At 36.9% G+C, this 19,913-nt stretch overlaps 1 protein-coding gene across 1 annotated transcript in view; it reads right to left on the bottom strand.

Moving 5' to 3' along the window:
- The window catches only part of Znf638 (zinc finger protein 638), a 77,850-nt gene that overhangs the window by 50,034 nt on the left and 7,903 nt on the right, over window positions 1-19,913 (bottom strand). Inside the window, exons 2-3 of the mRNA XM_051203012.1 lie at window positions 5,656-7,168; window positions 400-461 (exon numbers count right to left, since the gene is read on the bottom strand). Of these exons, the coding sequence (XP_051058969.1) occupies window positions 400-461; window positions 5,656-7,168 (1,575 nt within the window). The remainder of the gene's footprint in view (window positions 1-399; window positions 462-5,655; window positions 7,169-19,913) is intronic.

Genomic DNA, 19,913 nt, shown 5'->3' with positions numbered 1-19,913 from the left:
CAGGTGCTGAGAAGGAGAAAAGCTTTATAATGGAAATTAAATAGTGGTATATGATCTGTGTTAGCTTTGAATTATTTAATCTTTGAAAAATGGGTGAGATAATTAAAAAGAATGGTATCTGTTCACAACCATTCTGGAAAAGGCAAGAAAAATCAATTAAAATTTTTTGTAATTATCTAACGGGGATTAAGTTAGGAAGAGACAGTAAAGGATCACAGGGCACTTATCTTTTGGAAAATTAAACATACTTTTCCAGGATAATTATTTTAAATAAGCAATAGCTTTAAAAAGTATTAACATAATTATCACACTAAAAATATTTAATAGTTAATGTGATCATTAGCTATTTTCTTCTAACTCTGCTGCCTATTTAAAAAAAAGGGAAGAAAATGTTCTTACTGTTGACGTAATTGCCGACAGCTCTCAATATGGGTGGAAGTGTTTTGATGCTGAATCCAGTCCTATTGTAAAAAAAAAAAAAGAGAAGGTTGCAATTAAAACAATCCTCTTGTTCACTGATGAATTAGGCTTTTTTTTTAAATGATAAAGGGTATTTGAAAATTTAACAAACTGAATTGTAAATAGTATTTTTATAAATAGTATTTAGATACAACATAATTTTCACAAATAAAAATGAAAGTCCTCCAAACAAATGCATTTAACCCCAGACCTTGTTAACCCCATTTAAAAGATATTTAAGTAAAATGTTTTTAATTCATGCCCATGAACATTCATTTTTAAATGTATACATATATTTAGACTTGACTAAAAGGATAAATTAAAAAAATAACATCTCGAATATATAAAAGCAACATTTCAAAAAACACCAACATTCTATCAAGTAGTATCTCTGAGATGGTGCCTTCCAAAGACAGCATCTTGATAGCTTATCTTCTAAAGATTAAGCAAATGACACTGACCATCAAAACATGACTTCAAAAGCTAGTGGCATTCCAAACAAGGTACTCACTATATTGGGAAAAAGATTAGTAAAGTAGTAAAAACTACCAATGATCAAATCTAATTTATTTTCAAGACTTAAAGGAAAGTAACACAAGTTCAAAGCCATAGTATCCCTCACACATACAGCTTTACAATTAATAAAAATGCTTTCCTATACACTTTGTTTACAAATGAGTGTCCTAAAATTACAATCTATAACAATAAATACCTCCTAGAAGATATAATTGATTAAAAGAGGGACAGGGAAAAAAGAACAGGTAATACAGTTTTTAATATAATAGTCTCCAAGTGAACGTGTCTATTACTCAATGTTTTATTGTTCCTCCAATAACACAAATTAAAAAAAGGAGAAAGAAAAAAACAACCCAACCCTAACAGCTCTGTATTTTTAAATTTCTAAGAACGACTTTTGTTTCCACTTCAAAAACATTTTAATTTACATCATTCCTAAAAACAAAGCTTCCACAATTAAACTACAGTTGACATTAATTCTGAGTTCTACCTTGGCAGGAGCTACCTGAAAGTCAAGCTACTTCCAACACTGTGCATCTAAGTTTTGACAGACTAAAGGATTTCATTAAACTTCCTAGCTTAATTGTACACTGTAAAAACAAAATGTCTGCATAGCCTCCTTAGTGCTACAAATAAAAAGCTAAAAGAAATCAGCAATCAATAGTCTGTAGTAAAGTGCTCAACCCCATGTCTTTGATATTAATAACATATTGTTTTTACCAAATAGACACACTGGCAGGCAGGAAATTAGGTATGATTTATTTGCATCATAAAATGTTTTGTTTGGCCGGGTGATGACGCACACCTTTAATCCCAGCATTCAGGAAGTAGAGGCAGGCAGATGTCTGTGAGTTCCAGGCCAGCCTGGTTTACAGAGTGAGTTCCAGGACAGCCAGAGCTGTAACAGAGAAATCCTGTCTCAGAAAAAAAAAAAGTTTTATTTGACTAAGTCGCCAACATTTATAAATCCAGATTTCACCCCAAAATCTGATTTTCAGCTTTTCTTAAAACACATACAAAGAAATAACAATAATGGATAACGATTCTTTGTAGCATATAAGCTGAAGGTAGTCAACACCCAGCTTACCTAAGGCACTATCTTTAATTCAACTCACACATACACAGTCTTCCAACAGACATCCTTCTCAATACAATAAGCTCAGTAAATGTATCTATGCAACCCCAATTTCAGACTTCATGGTACCCAGATAGCTGCTCAAAAGCAGCACTGCCTCTATAAGAAAAATAATTATCTAAGAAGCAAAGATGCTCCAAAAACTAGACTTGGGCTGGCTCTGAATCAAGCTATGAAAACACTAATTCCTATCAAAGCTTGCTCTTCATCTTCTGACTAGCTTCAATAAAAAATATCTGTTGCCCAATGACCAGAATTCAATCACTACTTGGACCCACATGATAGAAGTAGAGAGTCTAACTCTCTCAATATTCTAACCTCCACAAACTCACTTGGACACAAGTGTACCAACACTCACAAACACACAAAATATATGAATGAATAGATAAATTGGTTGAGTGTCTTGAATCAAGTTATTTCAGTCAGAAGAACATAGGAAATCAAGGCGAATTTCTTTAAAAACCTGAACCCCAGTTTGTAATGAAACACATTCAGTTACTGCATTCTCCAAGTACACCTCAAGTTACAGTTTGAAAGACTCAAATGTAGAAAGCAAAGATGTTGTAGGATTTACTTAATAGTAAAAAAGCCTCAAACCAGAAATTCACAAGTACTAGCTACACATTTCTAGGACCACAAATATATACATATACACAAGGAAATGAAATATATCACAAGAGGCAAATTGTACATCTAAATCCACATTCACATGCCATCATTGTCCATCAAGCAGATATGAATTCTTTAATTAACTGAGTCCCGATCTGTTATGCTGACTGTTAAGACTAGGAACAGGGAAATATACATACACAGCAAACTTGTGGAAGTCAGAGGACAACCTTGGAGTTCAGTCATCACCTTCCACACTTGAGACAGGGTCTCTGCTGTTTTCATTGCATATACAGATTAACTGGCCTACAAGTCTAGAGATTTTCTGGTCTTTATCTACCCATTTCCCAATAGGAATCTAGGATTGCTGCAGATGCTCATGTCATTCACTCAACTGTTAGGCTTTGAACTTGGGGATCAAAGAACTCAGGTCCTCACACTTTTACTCACTAGTCCACCTCCACAGTTCAAAGGAAGTGCTTTTTAATGACTAAATGACTAATGACTGCTTTCAATTTTTTCTTTTACGTTACTAACCCAGGCTTCTCTAGCTTACATTTGAATAACTAGGGAAGCTTCCAATTAAGTGACCTACCCCATCTCCCTTTTTCCTATTTATCTACACTTAAATGTCTCTGAAACACTTTCAATGTGTCGCTTCACATATCAAAAAAATTAATTAGCTCTCCAATGTCTTCCACCTCAAATCTAATTTGACAATAGCTTTTCAAGGCCTTGAATATTTATTTCTATTCTAGTATGTTATTCACTGCCTCATATCATAAAGCCTTCTCTTCTCTAAGAACCTTTGCGTCTCTACATGTTGCTGTTCCCATCTGAAATGCCATCTTTCTTATTTAGAAAAGCATAGTAAGCCTTTCTCATCATTCAAAAATGTCTTCAAACTACTCCATAAAGACTTCTCTCCCAGATGACTCTATTCCAAACAATCCATCTGGTACCAGCCTTATCTAACTAGACTATAATAAAAGTTTTCTCAAACCAAAAACAGACTTAAGCTTTTTTTTTTTTTTTTTTTTTCATCACAAACTGCTAAATACTCTACAGGCACTATAATGCTTGCCTGATCCCTACAAATCTGAAATCAACATAAAAATAATATCTTTCCTCGATGTCATGCACAAATTGTTAAATGTCACCAAACAATTTGTTTTTGGTTTTTCTAGACAAGTCTTCTCAATATGGCTATAACTATCCCAGAACTCACTCTATAGACAAGGCAGGCCTCAAACTCAGAGATCCACCTACCTCTGCTTCCTGTGTGCTGGGACTAAAGGCATGTGCCACAACCATCTGCTTGTTTCTAACATTTAAAACATTCTTGGGTATATTTTCTTGATGAGACTGTATAAACTGCTTTACAAAACAAATTTTATATAGTTCAAAATAAATGGAAGTGTTAGTGGTATGCTCAATTACAATAACAAAGAGCATCCAACGCTCAGTCTAGGGATACTTACAGATTTCAAAGTGCTATAAATGAATTACTCAGATTTTTCTGAATGACAAACAACTTAATCCCCTTTGGTGGAGTAAGGCAACTACTACTGTATTGAAATCCAGCATATTGCTGCTTCTTTATTGAACCCAGGGCCTGGTATGTGCTAAATATGTGCTCTACCACTGAACTACACTCCCAGCTCAGAATGATGCTTCCTTTTGCCAGTTAATTTGAAAACGTGAGTATTCAATGCAGGTTTTAGATTATTGACTGAAACCTGATAAATGAATATAAAACACAATAAAATGGCAATATTTACAGGAGAAAAAAAATAACAAGAGAATGAAAATTAACACATAAGTAAACTTGTTCAAGCCACCCAGCCAATTCAAGGCTAAAGCTTTAAATTAAAGCTTCTTTTAAAATGCATTCCCTTCTCACCACCCTCTGTATCTATAAACTGCATTAGTAAACAGAAAAACCAGTGCAGTCTATGGGACCTCTGACAGTGGAACCAGTATTTATCCCTAGTGCACAAATGGACTTCAGGAACTGATTCCCCATGGAGGGATACTCTCTCAGCCCAGATACACGGGGGATAGCCTAGGCCCTCCCTCAAATGTGTGATAGACTTTGATGATCCCCCATTGAAGGCCTCACTCTCCCTGGGGAGTAGTTGGGGGGTGTGATGGGGAGGTTGGTGGGGAGCATAGGAGGATAGGAGGGAGAAGGAACTAGGATTGATATTTAAAGTAAGATTGTTTCTAAATTAAATTAAAAAAAAAAAAAAGAAGAACCACCAATGGTTCCTGTACATGTATGTAAAAAGGGGGAGAGGGGTGGTTCCTGTTCATATTTACCAGTGATTAACATCAAATAGCATATACTACATAATACTATTCTTCAGCGCCTATGCAAAATTTTCTCTCTGAATTTCCTGCATTTTACTCTATTTTCTGAGCCCAGGCTGGTTCCATAATCATCACTACATCCTGAATCATTCTGTCATGAAATTATTTTAAAAGTGCCTTCTCAAGTAACACTGAAAAATTACTGGTCCATACAAAAATCAGAATCACTTAAAGCAACATTAAGATCTTAGAACGCAATGCTAAAATATACTGTCCTTTGAAAGTGTATATTACAAATGAGTTTTATGTCTAATAAATCTTAAACATACTTTCTCATGGAACACTGTTATGATTATATAATTATATAAATTTGATACTGTGTGAGAAAACTAAAAGTTCAAATAAATTGCAAATTATGTACTATGCCAAATAAGAGGAATGCAGAAAGCCTAACATTCATTTCAGTACTAAGGTTACTTACGATTACAAGTAGGTGACAGGATTGCAATCAAAATTAATTGGTCACTTACTTAATGCTTTGTTAACAGCCCATACATAACAGAATTTAGAGAAAACCTGGACGCTGAGCATCATTGTACAGCAATCTTTTAAAAAACACTCACCTTCAAATGACTACATTCTACGTTACACAGAGAACACAAATGTGGAAATATTCTCGGAGACGCTGCATAATAATCATTCATCATAGAAGGGGTTGGCAGTCTCTTCATTTTCTGGGCACCAGCTTGTGTAAACTTTGGTAGCCACGAAGCTTTCACAATCCCAAAGGGAGACCGAATGGGCAGGTCAGCCTCTGATTGGTAACTCTTTTTACTTCCTCTAGATCCAACATGTGGATCAGCTGAACTGATCACAGTCTTCTGTGGGATCCGCTCTTGCTGGCTTAAAGCTGAAATTAATTCAGATGAAAAGGATGGCTGGTTCACAGATGGAGGAATAAGAGATTGGCTCATTGTCTGGCTAACTGTTTGGCTAATAGACTGGCTGACAGATTTTACAGGTTCAAGGACTGACTGTCCTGAAATGTGTAAGCCTGACATCTTGTTTCCACTCTCAACTGGGAAAAATGACTGACTGGAGGACTCACCAGGAAAGTCCATCTGATGAAACACATCTTCAACATGAAACACAGAATTAGATATCACATTTGAAGAGGGAACAGTTGCAGAAATGTTCTGCTGCGTCCGAAATTCATTCTTGACTTCATCAGTTGGAATTTCAGGATCATAAATACGTACTTCAAGTGGATCTTCTGTATAGCCATATTTGCTTGCGTGCCCATAATCAATCACATTACTTGAAACCGCTTCTTTACCAAGTGTTTCCTTATTTCTGCTGTGAGAAGGTAAGTTAGGTAATCGGCGCCCCACTTTTCGCATTCTTATATCCCTCAATATTAATGGCATATTTTCAGGAGTTAGCTGATCATCAGGATAGCGACTAAGTTCTTCTAGGTCTTCATTTGATAATCCAAAACTTGCTAAGATACTTGAGGCACTCTCCTTTGTATAGCGGTTCTGTACTTTAGGACTCTGCTCTGTAACCTGGGTTACAGAACTCTGTTTCACTCCCACTGGTGGAGTTATATGAGGCTCATCATCCCACCGACTACCATGAGGTTTCCCCTTCTTTTGTTGTGCTTCATGAAAATCCATTTTTTCTTTGGTTAATCTTGGATCAGTTCGGTGTTGAGTTACCTGAACATTCATTCTCTGTGGTCCCATGTTCTGATAAGATTCATGGCCAGGAAATCTGTGTGGAATTCCACGGGCTCTCCCTGCTGGGTAAAATCTTGGAAGACCCATAGATCCAGGCCTCATAAATGGTCCTGGAGGCCTCATCCCAGGAGGATTAGGTGCTCTTGGCCTTTGAAGTGGAAAGGTCCCTCGAGGATTAAACCTGGGTCTCGACATGGCTACTTTCAAGAATGCCTGATTTAATAAAGTATAAGGTGGTGTTGAACCATGTGAGGCAACGGCATTCAGCTGCTGAAGCGCCAACTGAGTCTTAATCTGAGCAAAGTGCAAAGGAGATGGGCCCAACAGAAGTGGGTTTGCAATGCCCAGGCTCAAGGAATTCACAAGTGGTGCGAAATTTTCCAAGAATAACACAAAGCTGAAAGTTAAAACACAAATATTAGATCATTTTAACTCAACTACTTCATGAAGTGGGTTCTACAGCCAGAGTAAAACATTTTTGAAATAAAGCCATGATACCATATTGCATTGCATATATTTTAAATTTTCCCTTAAAATGGTCTCTTCTTTTCCAAATCCAGAACAAAACCCCAAACCTCAAGCCAGAGTTCATGTATATTGCTGTGCACGATGTGGGGTGCTGGGTGCTGTCCTAGGTGCTGAGATGTAATTCACAAGTCCTTTTACATAATCTTGAAAAAGACTGAGGATTTACTTTGTGGTTTTAAACTGGAAAAAAAAGATGAAGGCATTAAAATTCTTAGAAACGAACACACACTCAGCATGTGTGTGATCAGACATAAGAAAAATGAAAGAACTGTAACTTTAAAGTTTTATTTAGACCCATGTTTATAAGAAACATTATTCCTTGGAGTCAGCCTTCACATCTACTAAATTCCACATGACAATTAAACTATCCTGTGATTGAACAGTTGTTTCAGGTAAAATAAAATTGTGTCACCAAGAATCTAATTACAAAGTCTAACAAAAGAAGTACAATGTCATGTAATTCCTTATAACATAGAACATTTAACAAAACCAGTTGCACTGACCTTTCTTTCACTGTTGAGAATACAGACAAAATACATAGGCAACAATGATTAACTTTATAGGCAATGTCTATAAAGTGTTAGTTGCTATTCTAAGCACTTTACATGGATTTACTCATTTAGTTCTCACAATTCCCAGAGATTTGCATAGTTTTACACTGAGAGACTAAGTAACACATAGACATATGTTGGGATTTGCATTCAAATCAAATTCATAATTAGTTTAGCCCCACAATCCATGGTCATAACCACTAACAGATGTGACTAACACTATCCTGCAGGTATCAAGACATTAAATTTGCTAAAAAGGTGGTCACTGACCAAGTCACATTGCTACACTATCCAGTCTAACCAATTTCAACTATCATTCAGGACCAAGGTCAGCGGCCACAATGGGTGACTTTCCTCTTCCATATATTGAAAGATTGAAATGTATATCCATGTGTTTAGTTACATACATGTAAGTACGAGTGGCTGAGGAAGCTAGAGGCATCAGATACCCCTGAACTAATTAAAGGTGTTTATGAGCAGTATGCCATATGGCTGCTGGGAAAACCTGAATCATCTCTCCAGACACACACAACAGTTTTATAAGGTTCTGGGGATTAAAAACTCAATCCTCATGCTTTATTTATGCTTGCTAGTTAAGATGAAAATATATTTGGGTAAAACTCTATTCATTTGGTAAACATTATCTCTCTTCAAATCCAACCACTTGCATAATTGTCAACATTTTTTCCAGACCTGAGACCTAATAAGTGCTCTACCAGAGCTAACTTAACTAAATTGCCCCACACTTCATTTCTTTAATTTTTGTAAAACATGTTTACCACATTACTCCTATTCAAACATCTAAAAGGATCCCATCCTTTTTAATTTTTGTATGTATATTGTCCAACAATCTAGCCAGTCTCTCTCTACCTTTGTTATTTACCAGGCATTTATTCCAGTGAGGCCTTTGTATTTTTCTCTTTCCATTAAAACAACCAACTTGCCTTGGATGGTGACTGACTTACTTGATTTTATACTTATTCTGTATAGTCAGCTTCCATAAAAATTTCCTTCACCACTAAGATTGAGTCTCAACATCCTTTCTTAAGTATTTCTTGAACCACTTTCAGTATTTCTAGCTTATGTTTTATGCTAATAAAATGTATGCCTTTCTCAACAATGCAGCATCAAACGAAGCTGTATGTTTTCCCAAGTATACAAGATCACATTCAAAGTTTTCATTATCAATGTACATAAATTAGGTTTTTTAAAAACTCTATATCCATCAATCTATTCATGTGTCTGTGTGGATGAGTATGGGGATATGCCTGCCACGTCATATATGTGATAAGTCAGGGTACAATCTCTGTTGTTGATCTTTGCCTCCTACCTTGATTGAGATAGGGTCTCTTTGCTGTTTACTATTGCATATGTCAGGTTGGCTGACCCAAGACCTTCTAGGGATACTATTGTCTCTATTTCCCACCTCCCTGTAGGAATTCTGAGATTGCAGAAGCTGGAATCAACACCCAGCTTGCCATGAGTTCTGGAGATCTGAACTCAGATCTTCATGCTTGTGTAGGAAGTGTTTTACCTACTATCTCCCCAGTTCTCATATTTCAAGCTAGACTGAAACACAAAAATAAAAATAGTCCAGACTATGAATTCACCAACAGCAAATCCAAATTCATTATTTTTAAAATGCTATTTGCAACAAACTCCAGAAATCACAAGTCATTAAATTAATTTACTTTGCCATAGTAGACTCCTTCTAATAACAACTTTGCCTGGGATCCTTAAAAATAAGCACTGCTCGGCTTGGATGAGTAGTTTTCACATACTTATTCTTTTAAATTTTTTTGAGGATAGCATGTGTGTGTATGTTCATGTGTGTATGGAGGTTTCCTTTGTCCTCAATCATTCTCCACATAATTCATCTTCTTTGAGGAAGGGACTCACTGAATAGCTCTGGCTAGCCTCAAACTTATAGCAACCTGGCTGCCTCATGAGTGCTGGGATAACAGACCCTGCAACCTTATTTTTCAAGAAAGGATCTCTCACTGAACCTGGAATTCACCATTGTTGCTTTGCCAGTGAGTTATAGGGATTCTCCTGTGTCTACCTCCCTAGCTCTGGATTTTATAAATGTATACTTCTGTACCTGGGTACTGTAGATCAAACTCAGGTCCTTATGCTTCCTTTACAAGCACTTGACTGACTGAGCCATCTCCCCAGCCCTTATTCTGACTCTTTCTACATCATTTTCTCCAGTTGGAGAAGACTATTCTTACACTGAGAGAAGCACTAATTCTCACAAATACTATTTCTTCCCTCAAATAAAACACAAATGATGCAGATTTACCAGCCATCTAATTATTATATATAACGATGAACAATTTTAAGTTGAAAAGAACTACACTTGAGTTCTTTAAAAGCAAAAACCTATGTATTTTTCTAAAGTACCTAGCATCCTGACTTTATAGTAATATAAATAATACATTTATAGAATATAGATACTAGTCATTTTATAAAATATATTCAAGACCTCTGAAGAATAAAAAGTGCCCTTCATCACTAAACCATCTCTCCAGCCAACAGAGTATTATTTTTAAGTTACTCTAGGGACAAACAATAAGGCCACAAGCAAGCTAGCTAAGAGCTGCCACAGACAACTACTATATCCCCAGCCTAATTGATGTTTTTAATCCACACTTTAGTTTCTATTTAATACTTTTCATAACAGAATATTAAATGGTATATCATTTGAATTGTTTTATTTTGAACAGTAATCTTAAATTCTTTTCAATGTCCTTTAAAAACAGAAACATATGACTCTGAAACAAAACCAGTATAATCAACGATAAAACAAAATTCTTTTAGCAACTAATAATGTCAGTGAGAAAGCGCAGAGATTAAGGGACTTGATGCCAAGCCTCACAATTTAAGTTTCATCCCTGGAACCTACAGAATGAAAAGAGAAAGCAACTCTCTGACCTCCACACAGAGCTTGTGGCACACTCACCCACAAACATATACACAAAATAAAAAGGTACATTTAAAAAAAGAGGAAAAGAAAGAAAAGAAACCAATAGTAGAAATTGGCTTCTTGGCACAAGTATGAAGAAATTGTTTGGCAGATTAAAAAGATACTGCCATTAGATCCCTCAAAATATTTCTGAAATGTCCACTTCCATGGAAAAATCAAGAGCTTCCTAACTAATTAATGGTATCTTTCAGAAGGAAAGGGGGCTTATCTTCTGAGTATCAATAAGTCTTTCTTAGAATCTATAACAATCAGCAAAAGTTAGCCAGCTATATCATAATGGCTCCACTGAGTTGATTATGAAATTTATAATAAACCCCACACACAGGGCAGTGAGATGGCTAAATGGGAAAAGGAAGGTGTTTGTCACACAAACTTGGTTATCTGAGTTTTCGATCCTTAGAATCCACGTAAAGGTGGAAACAGAACAAAGTGGGCTTCTGACCTCCACCTTTATGAAGGGGCACATGTGTCCACACACATACACATTAATATATTAATTTTTTAAAACCTGACACTCGAGACTTTATAGTTTCATGTTGTTTAATACTCATCTAACTTAAGATAAAATCCCTGAAAGCAAAGGACAACAGTTTACAGATTAAGCCTTAGGACATAGCTAGGAAGTAATCACATCTCAACAGAACCTACATTGGCCCCCTCACTGTTCTTTTTATGCTGCATCACAGATATGTAAAATAAATTTATAGTTTTTTTCTAACTATTAAAAAATGTTCTTTACCTTTCACCAAAAGCAAGAAAAAAAGGGAATAAAAAAAAAAAACACCCTATAAACAACACTCAAAGTTTTCTATGAACTCATCATAAAAGGAAAACAATATTACACAATTACAGGGGCTGGAGAAATGGCTCAGCGGTTAAGAGCACTGGCTGCTCTTCCAGACATCCTGATTTCAATTCCCAGCAATTACATAGTGTCTCACAACTACCTGTAATGAGAACTACCTGTAATGAGATGTGGTGCCCTCTTCTGTCCTGCAGGCATTCATGCAAGGAGAACACTGTATACATAATAAATCTTTAAAAAAAAAAAAAACCCACACAATTACAAAATATATCAATTCACGACCATGACAATTGTCAGTTAGTACAACAGTCCAATTGTTTATTTAATCACAAAAATAACATGCATTCTGTGTTTTCTTCCATCAGTTGATCTCTCCTAACTTCAAGACATCCATTCAGCCAACTCTTTATTGACATTAGTTCTGTTCTGTTGTGTCTCATAAAAGAGGCACAGTCACAATTTAAGTGTCACAAGTCATGGTTTCAGATCTAAATTTTAAAACCAAAGATGGGGCTAGAGAGATGTCTCAGCAGTTAAGAGCACTTATGTGAGGCAGCTCACAAACACCTATAAACTCCACCTTCAGAGGATCTGATGGCCTGTTCTGTCTTTTCAGGCACCTGTACACACATGATATACAGATTCACACACATACACATAAATAGATCCTTAAAAAATTTAAACCAAAGACCAATTGTTATCATGCAATGCTAGGGACAAATCGCTGTAAGACTACATATTAAAAACTTCAAATATCAGTAATCTAATAGTATTCCCAGGAAAATAGCTTTTTGAAAAAATAAGTATAGTAATCAGATAACTTCATTTAGCATTGATTTTAATATAAAAGATACTCTCCTGAACACAGGCAGATAGGTCAGTAAGTACAAGGACCTGGATTTGATTCTCAAAGCAGGGTGTAGTCATGCACTGGGAAGACAAACAGGCAAATCTTTGGGGACTTATTGGCCAATCAGCCTAGCCTACTTGTTAAGTTCCAGATCAGTAAGAGACAAGGTCTCCAAAAAATAAAAATATTGGGCTGGGGAAATGACTCAGTCATGTGTAGAGGGCTTATTACACTTATTACACATGAGGACCTGAGTTCAAATCCCCCAAACTCACACAAAAGTAGGGCATCCCAGTGCTGCAGGAGGATAGAAAAACAGCATCATTAAAACTTGCTGGCCACCAACTAAACTCTAGGTTCAGTGAAATCCCACTTTACACAATAAGGTACAAGGTTATAAAACTGGACACACAACTGAAGAACATCCATGGCTGTTCTGACCTACACACGCACGCACTCACGTACAAATATGTACATAAAGACAGACACATGAATTAGCTTAAGAGAAACTACCTGATCTAAGCTAGAATTAAAAAAAAAAAAAATCATCCCTGGGATTACTTAGTCCTAATTACAAATGAAAAAGGAGGTGAATGTTTATAAAACTCAAATGCTGCTGAGAACTGTATTTACCACCTTACTGAGAAAGCATAAGCACTGAAACAAGGCAAAGCACCCACAATACAGGGAAGTAATACCAAAAGGTAAATAACACTGAAGGGTTGGATACCCAGCTGAGGTTACTTCTTAGATACAACTGCACCCTTGTCCAACCTTCGGGTTATATGCTTCTCTCATGTAGGATATGGGCCAAAATTGTTTCCATCTCCCTAAAGTGGGTTACGACAGATTAAAGTAAGACATAATTAACTATGCCTTAAAGTGTCAAAGCGTTAAGCTACAAAAGAGCACATAGAGCACTGGTTCTCAACCTGTGGGCCATGACCCCTTTTGGGATCAAACAACCTTTTCACAAGGAATATATATATATATATATATATATATATATATATATATATATATATATATCCGATATTTAAAATACAATTCATAAGAGTGGTAAAATAGCAACAAAAATAATTTTATGGGTGGAGTCACCACAACACTGAGAACTGTATTAAAGGGTAACAGCATATGGAAGGTTGGGAACTACTGATTATCTTTCTTTTGGAAACAGAATGAACAGTATGAGAATGACAGTAGAGAAAGGGTAAATGTTAGTAACACTAAGAGGACATGGGAACATTTTAATTATGACATCTTTTGTATGGTTTTGACCTGAGTAGGCATGTGAAGTTAAATTATTAACAATGGAAAGGGAAGAAATGTCTTTACCTAAACTAGAAAGAAACTAATTGGCATACCATATTTTATACAAATAACTACAATCCACTTAAGGAGAAAGAGAAAACTAATCCAAGTAAGTCACAAATCTACTATCAATTTAAATATGCTCAATTTTGGTAGAGCTGAGGGGAAGAGAACAACAAAATTTTATTCTTTTCACTAATAGGGACGAAACTATTCCAAAAGAGTTTATTGCTACTGAATTGAACAAACAAGTAAATGTTTTCTGGTGTTGGGGACCAGAGTTCTCACTGTGGAAGACAAGATATACAAATAAGAAATGGGAGAAAGCAAAAATGAACTCAACAGTAATAAAGTACAAAAATACTGGCATCTATACCAATAAATTAAACAATGGGAGAGAAAGCTCTTGTGTGCTGAGCACCAACTGGTAACTGGATAAGGGAAGGTAGAATAGGAAAAGTCATCATTTTTAAATTAAAAGAATCTGTGCAAGTTTTATATACAGAATGAATGGGAGATGTGCAGGACATTTCTGTTTTCAAATGTCTCTCCACAGCAAACAATTTAACCAACATATGATAAAACATTATCACCCATGAAGGGCTGATGAACATACACAAATCAGATCTGAACCATATCATCACTATGTTTAGTCAATAATACCAGACCGATGTAAAATGAGAAATGGTCTATGAAAACATTCCAGATTAACCAAGTGTAAAGAAGACATAACAACTACATACAGTATCTATCCCTAGACCAATCCTATACTTCAGGGAAGAAAAAAAGTCTACAAAGAACACTAATGGGTGAAACAACAAACCAGATTACAGACTAAGGAATGTTATCAGTTAAATTTACTAACATTGGTAACTGTACTATAAAACATCTTATCCCTATGATACACATGCTAAGTAGATAAAGGAGAACAATGCACAAAATTTAATGTCAAATAGTGAGAGAAGAGAAAGAATTCATTTTCCTGTCACTCAGAGCTTAAATTCACTCAAAACTAATGATCCAACATTTTATGTCCGCCACTGAACTATATAACTTAATTGTATCCAAGTTAAAATATTAAAAACAAAATATGTGGCAGACAAATTGCAATATAATAAAGAACATTAGCTTCAAATTTTTATTTGGCCCTTCTTTTTCTACATCATGTACTCTCACTAACTACTGTTAGTCAGCCAATTACAAAATCCATAATAATCTAATCTTTGGGGAAATTTCCACTGATTTGAACATACCCTCCCAGGCTAGGAGGAGTGCCAATGACTGATTTCATTCAAAATTGGTTCACTCCCATAAGTAAAACTTAACACTATCAACTAACTTTAGAGAGGCAGCACAGAAAAATGTCTAAAAACTTGGACCTTAAAAAAAGAACTCTGACCATATACTCAAGTGTTTTCATTCTGATTCTGTTGTTTATCAACAACGTGGCACTAAGAAAGCTGCAGGAAATTTTAAATGTAATTTAAAAAATAATTTAAGGATGGATTAGCAAGTAAGTGCCCTTGCTGTTCCCAGCACCCACATGGTGGCTTAGAACTGTCAGTATCTCAAATTCCAGGGGATCCAAAGCTCTCTTCTGGCCCGCTCAGTCATTGCACACACATGGTACAAAAACATTAATTCAGGCAAATCATTTATATACAGATACAAAATTTTAAAACCCTCAAGAATGTGCTATGAAAATCAATTAATATCATAACTTCTGGCCACAAAAAAGGTACTCAACATTAAGTAAGCAAACAAAATGCTTTTAAGCAGACAGGTGTTCTTTTATTAAGCTTTTACTAAGATACAGGCAACTCCTGAAAACACTGTATGAGAAACATAGTTGAACACTCCTACTTTTCTCTCATAAACTGGGATCTAGCAGTTCCTGTGTAATTTTAAAATACATTTTTATTCATTTGAGGGTATGTAGGTGTCACACTATTTGAGTGGATATCTGAGGACAACTTGGAGGAGAGCTATCTCTAACATGTGGGTTCTGGGGGGCCAAACAGACTTGGCATCAAAAAATTTTGCCCACTAAGTAAGCATTTAAAGTTACATAGAAATGCATAAATTCAGCTGGACGATGGCAGCACACACCTTTAATCCCAGCACTTGGGAGGCTGAGGCAGGCGGATCTGTGAGGGCTCCAGGACAGGCTCCAAAGCTAAAGAGAAACCCTGTCTGGGCTGAGGGGAGAAGTGGGGGGGGGGGGGCACACAGATTCAAATATTCAAATGTTGATGAGGCAAGGCATTATTATCTATTATTTAATGTATAAGAAACAGTGGTTCTTGTATAAACTAAAAAGTAGCTTAAGAACTTATAAAGGGACTTAAGAGATATTATAACAATAAACGGCTCCAGTTACAAATCTTATTTGGATCCAGACTTCAAAAACTTTAATAGTTGCATATGCAGTAGAGGAAAATTTCAATACTGTCTGAATGGCTGATTATTAAGAAATTATTATTAACAAGTAAACATTTATTAGTAGTTGTTACTAATGATTTTATATAAACAATTTTTCCCCTAAATATTTTAGAAAAAATTTTGACTGATTTGCTAGAACTGATATTAAAATTACCTGACCCAGCCAGATGTGGTTGTTCACACCTTTAATCCCAGCATAAGGAGGAAGAGGCAGGCAGACCTCTATGAGTTCCAGGCCAGTCAGGGTTACAAAGAGAGACTCACTCTGTCTCAATAACTAACTAAATAAACAAATAAGTAAGACTTGTTTAAAACGGGGTAGAGAATAGAAATTTGACAAAGCTGACCATTTGTTACCAATTACTGAAGCTAGATGGGAGTTACACAAATAAGTCATTTAATTTTCATTTGTGATGTTTAATTTTATGTAATAAATTAATAAGGCGGCAGGCATCTGTAAACATACACTTGGGAGGTGGAAGTAGGAGGACCTAAAGTTTGAAACCAATCTGAGCTACATAGCAAGACCTTGTTTTAAAATACAAAAATAAAATTTAAACAACAAAAAATTAGCAATTTTCATTAAACAGAGACAATTTAAAAAGCTACTTGCAAGTTTAATAAAAGAAAAACTATGAAAATAAAAATGTAAAGACTTAATGAAGGACTGGAACATAAAACAGAGGTTAGTTTCTAAGGGCTAGAAAGTAATCAAAACATATATGCCCCAAGATAATCATTAAGATCATGCATGTACCTTGGAGCTATCTCTCCAATGCTCCTCATTCTTATCAATCCAAAGTTATTATTCTTGATCCTCCCTGAACCCATGTGACTATGGCTTTTAATTCTACATCTCTCTGTCCTTCTTTCCACTATTCTCTTCCAATTTTTCTATATATTTTCCTTCCATTTGCACTTTCAACCACAAATTTCAAATGGAACAAAGAACAATAAAATAATAAAAAAAGTTGGATATAAATGAGGGCTTATTTAGTCACAGCAATTTTTTTCTTTTTCTGATCTCTAAACTATCACATTTCAATATTCATTAGCTCCTGTTTCCTTGAAAAACAGCCCAAACTGTGTTACTGGGTACCTATATATTATAAGTAGTCTTTCTTAACATATATAGCTTTCATTAAGAAATGGGACAGACTTAATTGAACCTTAATCAATGGGAAGACACAGAATTAAGCACCCAGGCTCTGGCACCTATAAGATGAATTCATGTATTCAACACGGGAGTAACACAACTGTTTAATTATTATGAAGCAAGCTCAAGCCTATAACCCCAGCACTTAGGAGTTCTCACCCTGCCTGTCTCCAAATCTGATCTACACATTGAGTTGTAGGCTAGTCTGTGTTACCCAGCAAGAACTTGTAAAATTAAAAAAAAAAAAAAAAAAAAAATTCTTGTAAGTGAAATAAAAGGAATGTATAGATGCAAAACATTTTCAAGTCTGATAATTTTCATTACTATTAATTTAACCTAAATTCCTTTTTTAGTTAAAAGGGGGTATCTACAGGCTGCAATTTTCTATCAGAAGATGTTACCTAGTCAACTTAAATTATGAAATAAGTACAACTGAAATTCATTAAGAAACATCTATGGATAGGAGCATTCCATACTCCATCTCAGTGGTCACTCATATAAAAATGAATCCCAAGCAGCAAGTAGTATCATTTTTACAAATTAGAAAACAAGTTTAGAAAGACTAAAACAATTGACTCACAAATAATAGTAAGAGAAAAAGGTATTTGAATCCGCTGGTTCCAAAACCTAATCTCTCTTCATTAAACTCGCAATTTTTGTCTATTACATAAAAATTAAAATTTCGAAAACATTCTTAAAAACCTCTGAAGACATTCAGAAAGTGGTAACTATAAGAACCTTTTTTAGAACTAGAATTTATGATACAAGCACACGCCATAACAAATACTAAAATAGAATCAACATACAAGATAATGTGTGTCAAATGAATACATTTTTGAAAACCAGTTCATCAAAACAAATACGGAGATTTTTGTAATTTCTTTCAACTGTTTTATCTTTACCCGTTGTTTTCAACACAAATGACAAGACGAGGAACGGCCTAGAATATTTTAGTGTATTACATTTGGATTCCACATATCTGAAAGTACACATTACAGAATATGGGAACATAAAAGTCAAATTTTATAAGGCAGAATGTAATAAATCCATTAAATCTAAACTGCATCATCATTAACATTTTGAAGAATCGTAATAAGCAAGTTTATTTTTCTGTGTTAACATCCTTATATTAATTTTTCTTGAACTCTTTTTCAAGTTTGTCATTTTAAACTTCTAAACTAAAGCAGTAAACACAACTTCCTTGAAAAACGAGTTAACCCTTCATACAAAATGACGGGAGTGGGGTAGAGATTTTGTGTTTGCATGCACAATTTTAAATCTGATTAGGAAAGATGAATCCGCATGGTCGGGTGGATCCTGGTGACAAGCTTTTTTTCTTCAGAACTTTTCACGCTGAGTATTCCTTCCAGAATCCCCAAACTGCCAAAGGACAATTTTAATACTAAATAGCTCGAGGCTACGATCACTGTCTAGCTCAAAGATTTGGTAATACTGCGACTCCCTCGCAGGCAATTACTTCAAACAACAAAGGATGTCTGAAACATCCTCCGGGATGAGAACCAGTGGTATAGATACCTTCTCTTCAACAACACAAGCCCAAGCTACAAACCACGGCAACACAGGCAGCTATCCCTGACTCCTCTAAGAACGTGGAAGTGTCACCGCCATTTACGACATCCCGGAGCCCACATTCTCGGCTTCGGTGCTCACCGGGGCGCTCGGCCCGCAGCAGCTCGCACGCCCCCGCCCACGGCCCCGGCCCCGGCCCCCAGCGGGGCTACGGGCGCACGCGGCTCACAGGGGCTCCGAAAGGCGCTCGGGCGCGCGGCGGCCTCCCCGGCCGGCTCGCTGTCAGGCCCGAGGAGCGGCAGATCCACGGCGCAAAGGAAGGGCGAACGGACCTCCCCGAGGGCGCCGCCCGCTCCTCCGCAGGGCGGCAGCATCTGCCGGCTGCGCCCAGCGGCAGTGCGGTGCGGCGGCGCGGTCGGCGCGGGGCGAGGGGCACAGGCCCCGGCCGAGGCCCACCCGGGGGTCCCTCCGCTCCGCCTGCCCCCGCCGCCGCCATTTTGTGCGCAGCCGCTGCGACACATACAATAGTCGACCGCGACCTCACAGGGACGGGCCTGCGCGCGAGGCCTCTGCCTTCCAGCCCACGGCTCCCCGCAAGGCAGCGGTCCTACCTATGCCTACCGACTAACAGCTGGATCCCATCCGTGCCCCACACAGTTTAGTACTCGGCCTCCAGTCACCACGACGAAGCAGCTACCGCCTCCATAGGGCTACACGCATGCGCACCTTCGCCTAGAGCCCTTGTCCACTCATTGCGCCTGCGTGCCTCGGGCTCGGCGTTCGCAGGAGACGCTGTCAGGGGCAGGGCCGCCCTCTGCCAGAAGGGGGCGATGGCGTGCTGCGGCTGCCGGTGCAGCTGTAGGGGTCTGGGTATCACTCAGGTCTTAGGCCTTGCAAACCATGCTTGTCTTGTGGTATTGCCTATCTGCCACGAAGTCTTCCCTGATCACTATTCCCTCTATATCACAAAGTAACGTTCACGT

The sequence above is a fragment of the Phodopus roborovskii genome, unplaced genomic scaffold, assembly GCF_943737965.1.
Source record: "Phodopus roborovskii unplaced genomic scaffold, PHOROB, whole genome shotgun sequence".
Lineage (NCBI taxonomy): Eukaryota > Metazoa > Chordata > Mammalia > Rodentia > Cricetidae > Phodopus > Phodopus roborovskii.
Note: the sequence above shows the minus strand (reverse complement) of the source record. Positions and strands in the feature narration are given on the sequence as shown.